Genomic DNA, 9,474 nt, shown 5'->3' with positions numbered 1-9,474 from the left:
GTAGATGGTGTATACTGTAGCTGCATTGTATCAGACCTCTAGTCAGTTATATATATTCCAGCTATATTCAAAACGCTGTCAGGAGATGATTCCCAGACTATTCACACAGGAACACGACATCACGATTTTATTGAGTTGATCCAACGGATCCATGGAAACAATGTCAAGGAACATGAATTCAGATTTATTTTTTTTTTCTCGCTGATTTAACAGTGATTGAAATATGAATTCAGTTGTAATAAACATTCTAAGAGAGATTTCTGTATTAGTCTAAAATATGTCTGTCCTAATGCTTCAGTTGAATGTGTGGATGTGTTGAAAAGTTATCCAGGTTTGTTGCTGCTAATGTTAACATTCCACTATTTTTCAGTTTTTTTTCATTAATCCCAAATTGATCTCTATTGGTGCTACTGTGGGCAAACATATTACTTTACATGATAGCAATACTTCCAAAACTCAGTGTGTACAATCGGATCAATAACGTTCAATAAAAGCAATTTTCCATATATACATTAATTGATTGTTTGTTTTTTGTGTGTTTTTTTCTGTCCTATATGGAATATTGAGTTGTGCCACTGGAATAATTAAAGATGTCAGTATTTAATTATAATCAATTCATGGACTGGAACTGGACTAAAATGAATGATTAATGAATTTGAAAACAGAACAAAACTATAAAGTGATTACATTTGCATTTGAATTATGCCTTAAAACTACTTTATTTTTTAAATCATTACCATATCATTTTCCAATTAAGAATTGGATCTACGTAATATGTCTTTAAATGATGAAGATGTTTGAATTTTAAATTGCACGATCAAATTTAAAAAGGCTTTTGATTTTAGAATTGTTTTAATTCTGTGTGTGTTCCATTTTCCATCTTACAATTCATTTGTTTTCTGCTTATATTATGATTGATTATGCTATTTCATGTTAACAAATCGTTATTTTGTGATAATAAGTCATTATGTTATTTGTTATTTTGAGATACCAAGTCATAATTTAGCAATATTAAGTCATTATTTTGAGAAAGTTTCTCATTATTTTGAGATACATTATTTTGACAACATCAATTACACACTGACTCAATCTGTCTGCCTCAATTGATGTACATTGCTGGAAGAAAGCCTGCCTGTGTCTTGGTCTAATTCAACCAATCATGTATGACATTCAATCCCAAAGGAATACTTGCTATTACCCTGCATTTCAGAATACACATTTTTGGCAAAAAAAGGAGAAAGAAATCACATTCCAACTATTTATTCATCCTTTCAAAATGATGCTGTAATGGTCGAATCTAAATGGCATTTTTTTTTAGTAAAATCCTGTCTCTGAACATAGCTTGAATAAGAAAATGTCTCAATTCACGTGTTCAGGTGTGTGCGTAATATGCCTTCTCTTTCAGTAATCAGGAGAATATACGCACACAAAGACACACTCGTAGTTCAGAGGCCACTTCAAACAAGGTTCTTGAATTCAGATGAGCTCACTAGTGAGAAGGAACACTCACACACACACACACAACACACACACACACACACACACACACACACACACACACCACACCACACACACAATTTGCAATTTAAAGGATGCTTTTTGTTGAGTGCCATGTGATCATTCCTTTGATCGGTTGCATTTGTTCACTCCATCCATCCATCCTTCCATCTCATCATACGAGTATGTGTCTGTGCTTCGTGATTAATGTCTCATGGCTAAACAGTATTTGGGATGCAGCTGAACTAGAGACGCAAATTGAAGTGACGGACTGACGAGCTAACGTTGGGATATCTGAAAATACATCAGGTTTGTTGACTTTGAACATCTTTCTGTCTCTCCGTCTGATGATCAGTTGTCAAAACTGCTATCCAGCTTGTTGCTATGCCATCTGGTTTCCGTGGTGATGCCTGATACAGGATGACCTCGTACTGGATGACCTTCCTTTTCTGACTGTGGTTCCATCATTGCATGTATGTGTGCTGATTAGTAAGTTGTGTGTGTGTGTTTGGCAGTCTGTGTGAGCCTCTTTGCGTCTGCATGTCTCTACAGTGTAAGTGTGTGTTGTAGCCTGCATTTTATTGTGTTTATTAATGTATGTTATGACTGTGTGTGTATCTTAAATTGGGGATGTTGGTTTGGTCTGTCTGACTGTGTGGTTCTGTGTGTGTTTGTGGTGAAAATGAATTAACTTTGGTGTGTGTGTGTGTGTGTGTGTGTGTGTGTGTGTGTGTGTGAGCGTGCAGGATGACGGGTCCAGTGCAGGATTCACACAGGCTTTCTGTGAAAACGTGGACAGATGAGGAGAGTGACCGAGCTGACAGCACACTTAGCAGGCACGCATGCATGCACGCACGCACGCACGCACGCACGCACGCACGCACACACGCTTTGATTTCTTGAACTGTAGCTGCCCTGTTTGTTTAGAGGACCAAACCACACTCACACATCACATTTCTTATAGTTCTAATGACAAAGACAAGACAATAACCAACACAAATCCACACACACACACACACACACACACACACACTCTGTTCAATTTAAGTTTCACTCTGTATAATCTATTGAAGAATGGTATTGCCTTTCTGTGTGAAGTAGTAGGAGTTTTACAGCTGTTGCCACAGCAGTCACTAAAATATTCTTTTTATGTATTTGATGATTGATGTGTGTGTGTGTGTGTGTGTGTGTGTGTGTGTGTGTGTGTGTGTGTGTGCGCGCAGGATGACGGGTCCAGTGCAGGATTCACACAGGCTTTCTGTGAAAACGTGGACAGATGAGGAGAGTGACCGAGCTGACAGCAATCTTAGCAGGTACACACACACACACACACACACACACACACACACACACACACACACACACACACACACACACACACACACACTCAATTTATTGAAGAATGTTATTGCCTTTCTGTGTGAAGTAGTAGGAGTTTTACAGCTGTTGTCGCAGCAGTCACTAAATTATTCTCTTTATGTATTTGATGATTAATGTGTTTGTGTGTGTGTGTGTTGGGGTTTATGTGCGTAGAGCACAGTCGATGTGTGATGACACTTCCTCAGAGCTTCAGAGAATGGCGGCCATTGACAGAAGAGATATTAATTCCCAGAATTCCTTGCAAGGGCGAGGTGCTCTGTCCAGGTATGACAGCTGATAAGTTAACTAATCCACAAGTTGACTTTACATCTTCTTTTTAAATATTCAAAAGAATGTATTCAGATCTGATTTATTTTCAGTGTGTGTGATTATTGTTAATTATTAGAAAAACAGTTCCTTGCTGTTGCCCCGTATTATAAACTTTACATTTGTCTGTCTACCTGTACTCAGGATAGTTAGTATAGTGATGACTCTGAGAGACTGGGCGCAGAAGAGTTTGGCTGACGAGACTGAACGCCCAGATTCCTTCTTGGAACGCTTCAGAGGCCCCGTCAACACTGACATGCAAGACCCTCCCAGCAGGTTCAGCCATACCGGCTCTGACACAGATCGTGAAATCAGACGCTCCAGACACACGTAAGACAACAAAAAAACTGACAAAATGCGTACACATTAAAACATCAATTGACAAATCTCTACCTAACTATTTGTTTTGCCCCTCTCTGTCAGGAGGTGGAAGTGTAATGTCGAGGTCTTATCACCATCTGATGATGCATACTACCACTGGCTGATGCTGATTGGTGCTGCTGTTTTTTATAACTGGACCCTACTGGTTGTCAGGTTGGGATCTATTGCTGCACCTACACCACAGTACTAGTATCAGTTTTAAGTAGAAGTTCCTCTTGTACTACTATGTATCCCATTACTTTTTGTCACTACAAGAAAAGCCTTGCATTGCCAGACCTCATCTCATCTCCACAGCACTGTGGAGTGAGGTCTGGCTACACCACACATTCATTCTAGTATAAGAGAAAAAACGCTCTGGGTCGTTTGCATTTCGAAACTAAAAAACTAAATTCCGGAGGCAGCGACGGTGGCTCTGCAAAATGGTCTCGGGAAGGAACTTGTTTTGGTGAAACATTTGCACACCGCTAAAGAAAACGCCACATACAATGTTAAATGAAGTTAACTGTTCACACAATACAGTAATTTGAGCTATATAAATTAGCTGGATGCATGGTTAAACGTCATTTGCTCTTACCAGTGTATCGCCGTGTGTACTTCGTCCATAGCAATCCCCACCAATCGGTCCCAAAACATCCCAGTTAGAGAGTAAATGCCGTAAACATATTCTTTATAAATCTTTACAATCATTCCCACAAATAACCAAGCAGGCCTGCCTTGTTGCACGATCCAAATTTTCTTCAAAACTTGCCATTTTCAGCGTGTAGCTTGCTAGCTTGAAGTTTGTTGTTGTTTCTAGCAGCGAATGGAGTTTGAGAATGGCAACACACAGAGAGCAGAAGTTGAGGGGACAATTATCCTGGAAATGTACTAGACTACAACTAGAACAACTACTACGACAACTCCATTACTGTAGAAAACATGGGCGCAGTGATTGTGATGTCAGCTTTTTGAAGGGATGTTCAGAAACTTGAATTTGGGATTACTGTTGGCTGTTTTTGCCAGTTTCAGGTGTAAGAAATCCAATATTTGGGCTTTGGGGGAGAAGGAGGCAAGCTAGTGTGTCCAGCACCACCTCTGATTCTAACAAGCTGACTGAGATACCTGCCAATCAAGCAGACATGCTACTAAAACTACTTACTTACTTAAAAATACTTTAAAGCTGCAATCATTAAAAAAATTTAAATAACAAAATGACTATGTGCATATGAAAGGGGTTGCCCCTAATAACAAAGCCCATACAGAGTTATCACCTGACCCTCCAGTTCCCCTTAGCTCTACGGAGCGTTTTAGCGCCTTTTTAGCTCGTTGTTTTGTTTCTCTAACGTGCAACTTTACTGTTTTAGTTGAGTCTTTCCACTCACATCGTTTCCAGCAGCAGCACATAGCTGTTTTCAGCAAAAAAAGTTCAGATAAAACCACTGTGCACATCAAACAGCAGACAGACACAGTTAGCGATTAGTTGGTGAACATAGTGGAGCATTTATTAACTATAGAGTTAGATATTTCCATCAGGAGTTTCTTCATTTGCTAAGTGTCTCAGTCAACAAGTCCTCCAAACCATACAAAGACATGGGTTGTTTATTCCCTCTCCCTCTAATAAGACCCACAGGAGGGTTTTCCATCCTCAAATCTAAACCAGAGAACGTCGGTTTTAAATGAAATGGCAGCGGTTCTGAACAAGTCGTTAACTTTGTGAAACATCACAGTTTGGTTATGTCTAGGCACCAAAACTACTATGTTAGGTTTAGAAAAAGATCGTGGTTTGGCTTAAAATCAGACGTTACTTCACCTCGCCATTCACTTTTTTTTTTTTTTTTTTTTTTTTTTAAAAGATTATTTTTTCGGGCATTTTAGGCCTTTATTTCCATAGGACAGATGAAGACATGAAAGGGAAAAGAGAGGGGGAATGACATGCAGCAAAGGGCTGCAGGTCGGAGTCGAACCCGCGGCGTCGAGGAGTAAACCTCTATATATGTGCACCTGCTCTACCAACTGAGCCAACCCAGCCACTATTCACTTTTATTTTTAAATTTTTTTTTAAAGATCATTTTTTGTGCTTTTCTGCCTTTATTTTGACAGGACAGCTAGGTGAGAAAGGGGAGAGAGAGAGAGAGAGAGAGGGGGAAGACATGCAGGAAATCATCACAGGTCGGATTCGAACCCGGGACCTCGTGCGTCGAAGCCTAAACCTCCTCTAAGTACACGTGTGCCTGCTGTACCCACTGAGCCAACCCGGCCAAATTCACTTTTATTTTTAAACGCGATAAAAACCCCGGTCTTCTGGTGAAAGTCCTGTGTGTTTGTTTAACCCAGCCACCACCCCAAACTGCCTCCTTATGAGGAACTTGGCGCTCTTATACTTTGCCACATTTATTTCTGCTTTGCTCCCGTCCCACTAGAGGGCGCTGCCACTAGAAACGTAAAGATGAGTTGTAATTGCTTCCTGAACAAACGACCTATGGGAGTGTTTTTCGGGGGAAGACAGTCTTGTTTCAGTCTATGTGTTTCCATAGGGCTTGTTTCGATGAGCTCCAAATGCGGAATGTGTTGGTGTGGCTGGTACTGGACTACATCTGTGATGGAGTCTATATCCTGGATATAGCTGTTCGTCTCCACACAGGTACTGAATAGTGTCATACGACTCAAATGTCCATATTTCTAATAGGAAACCCTGTCCTGGATCTTGGTTTCAACTTATACATTTGCCATCTGAGAGACACCTACATTCATTAATTTATGTATCTGTTATCTATGTGAAGGTTTCTTGGATCAAGGCTTGATGGTGAAAGATGTGCGGCGTCTGAGAGAAACCTACGTTCGAACCTTGCAGTGTAAAATTGACATTTGCTCCATCCTTCCAACTGACCTGCTGTACCTAGCTGTTGGAATGAGCTACACTCCTCTTCTTCGATTCAACCGGCTGCTGCGTCTGTCACGTCTGTTTGAGTGGTTTGAGCGTACAGAGACACGAACGTGCTACCCCAATGCTTTCCGCATCTGTAAACTGGTGCTGTACATCCTGGTGATCATCCACTGGAACGCCTGTGGATACTACAGCTTCTCCAAGGTCCTCGGGCTGGGCTCTGATTCTTGGGTGTATCCCAATGCATCAGATCCTGAGTTTGGCTCCCTGACCAGAAGTTACATCTACTGTCTGTACTGGTCCACTCTGACACTGACAACCATTGGAGAGACCCCTCCTCCTGTTAGAGATGAGGAATATTTGTTCCTGATATTTGACTTTCTGGTAAGTCACACCTTCGCTGATATTATCTTACCTTGAATGATCCATATAAGCCTTTTACAGTGTGTTGTTACAGTTGATCACAATGGCTAATACTGGTATTTCTGTCCTAGGTTGGGGTTCTGATTTTTGCCTCCATTGTGGGTAATGTTGGATCCATGATCTCCAATATGAATGCCACAAGAGCAGCCTTTCAGGGCCGCGTAGACACCCTGAAACACTACATGCAATTCAGGCATGTCAGCAAGGTGCTAGAGCAGCGCGTCATCCGCTGGTTTGACTACCTCTGGACCAATAAGAAGACAATAGATGAACAGGAAGTGCTGAAGAGCCTGCCCAATAAACTGAGAGCAGAGATTGCTATTAATGTTCACCTGGACACACTGAAGAAGGTAAAGACACACTAGACAATGGTTCCCCAATTCCATTTACATCTCCAAGCCTCTTTTCTTAATTAATGTGGTTATTAATCAATGTGCGTGTGTGTGTGCGTACATAGGTGCGTATTTTCAAGGACTGTGAGGCAGGCCTCCTCGTAGAATTGGTGTTAAAACTTCGACCGCAGGTTTTCAGTCCTGGAGACTACATCTGTAGAAAGGTTAGTATTTATTAAGTCTATATCCACGACATTCCACTTCCTGGATTGCTCTAGTTCTGCCGGAAATTCCGGTGGATGTCACTCTTTTCGGATGTCCGTTACCTTCCGCTTTCCTCTCTGGTAGACGGAGGTTGCTAAAACAATAATTTGACATGCTTAAATCTGATGTTTTTAGCTAGTTACGGGCACATTGTTAGCGTTCCAGCCGTTAGCTGCATGTTGTGGCGCCATTTGTTTTTCCTCCGATGGGCTTGGCTTTCAGAGTACAACGTGATGCGCTCTGTCTCTATTGCTGTTAAAAGTACTCATATATAGGCTATTTTCTGTCTGGTTTTTTTTCTCCAAGGGAGATGTGGGTAAGGAGATGTACATAATTAAAGATGGCCAGCTAGCAGTGGTGGGGGAAGATGGAACAACCCAGTTTGCTGTTCTGACATCAGGAAGCTGCTTTGGAGAAATCAGCATCCTGAACATCAGCGGCAGCAAAATGGGGAACCGACGTACGGCTAATATTCGCAGTCTGGGATACTCAGACCTGTTCTGCCTTTCCAAACAAGACCTGATGGAGGCGCTTCAGGAGTTCCCCCACGCCAGGGCCCAGCTGGAGCAGAGGGGGCGGGACATCCTGCAGAAGGAGGGGCTTCTAGAGGAAGTAAATGTGTCTGCAGGGGAGGACCTCGAGGAGAAGATGGAGAGGCTGGAAACCAGTCTGGATCGGCTACAGGTTAGTACTATTAGTCCACTATTGCAGCTGCTGTTGGTACTGTTGCTATGTCCCAAACATCAGTTATTAGATAATAACTAAGGATAACCTTTTTTACAGACGTGTTTGGCCCGTCTGCAGGGAGAGTTCAACTCTTCCCAGCTTCGACTGAAACAGCGAATCACAACCCTCGAACACAACATCACCACAGTGGGCACAGGCAGTGGCTTCCTGTCCGACGCCGACGGCAACGAGAGTGTTTTTGGTGGTGACGGCGTGCGCAGTGAAATTAACATCCGGTTCTGAAGGACAAACTGTGGAGAAATGTTAATGTTGATTTTTTTGCATTGGTAGAAAATGCAATAATGACTTTTGTCGTCTGTTTGATGTTAACTGATCATTATTTGACACAATTCTGTGTAAAATTTGTAAGTATTTTATTTGTAGCTGTCTAAATGTTTGTTTGTTCTTAACTTTTTCAAACTTTCTGCAGGCCTCCTAAAATTTTACAGTTTTTAAAGGAGAATGAGAACATATCGGTGTGTATTGAATTCATAATAATAATAATAATAATAATAATAATAATAATAATAATAATAATAATAATAATAATAATAAATATTATATAGATACCACTTTGTGTATCACCTTAAATGCAGCTCAAAGTACTTTATATAAAATTGCATAAAAGCCGCCAACTTTGAGCTTCTTGTAGCTTCATGTAGGCTCTTCAAAAACCTATGGGTGATGTCACAGAGACTATGTCCAGTCTATGGTATATACGGAGACATAACACAATAGACGTTATATAAGAAGTGGATGTAGCCACCATTACATCACACATTGATTTTTCTACATTGAAGCCTCAAGTTTGGAATTTTTGGCCATCGCCATTGTGATTTTTCGCCATCACCATCTCGGTTTTTTTGGAGCCAGAAGAGACCATATTTGGACGAGACCGCAAAGCTAATTTATCAGCTAGTGCTAGCTAGCCAGCTTGGTTAACAAGGTGCAAAAAAAATGAACAGCTGACACCTTAGAGTGTCTTTTAGTACAACCAAACGCTGAGCAAGCCATTTTTAGGCGGCCAAGATGTTACATTTAACTTTCATTAACTGAAAACACACTGTGAAAGGGTCCAAGTTCTAGGACGAAAACACCCAAACCGGACAAAAAAGTTATCATACACTTGTATTTAGTAGTCTAGTGTTGTCTATACATTTGATTTGTCAATTTTCTCAAGTGGTTCCCTTTCTTTTCACAACTCATCTACTGTAATTGAATGAAATTGAATTGAATTAAATGAATGCAGATAAAAAAGACGAAACAACGTAAGCAATTTAATTTTTCTACCCTTTATCCTAC

General features: G+C 40.8%; 1 protein-coding gene across 1 annotated transcript; it reads left to right on the top strand.

The window, feature by feature from the left end:
• The first annotated feature begins 2,681 nt into the window (after positions 1 to 2,681).
• Positions 2,682 to 8,662, top strand: LOC116036570 (cyclic nucleotide-gated cation channel-like). The gene is made up of 10 exons (XM_031280132.2): positions 2,682 to 2,810; positions 3,031 to 3,141; positions 3,328 to 3,513; positions 3,607 to 3,717; positions 6,078 to 6,184; positions 6,324 to 6,811; positions 6,922 to 7,200; positions 7,308 to 7,406; positions 7,753 to 8,130; positions 8,230 to 8,662. The coding sequence occupies exons 1-10, from the start codon at positions 2,722 to 2,724 to the stop codon at positions 8,413 to 8,415; spliced, it is 2,034 nt and encodes a 677-aa protein (XP_031135992.1). The 5' UTR covers positions 2,682 to 2,721; the 3' UTR covers positions 8,416 to 8,662.
• Positions 8,663 to 9,474: the final 812 nt, after the last annotated feature.

Source organism: Sander lucioperca, chromosome 1, assembly GCF_008315115.2.
Source record: "Sander lucioperca isolate FBNREF2018 chromosome 1, SLUC_FBN_1.2, whole genome shotgun sequence".
Lineage (NCBI taxonomy): Eukaryota > Metazoa > Chordata > Actinopteri > Perciformes > Percidae > Sander > Sander lucioperca.
The sequence above is the reverse complement of the archived record's forward strand: the minus strand, read 5'-3'. Positions and strand labels throughout refer to the sequence as shown.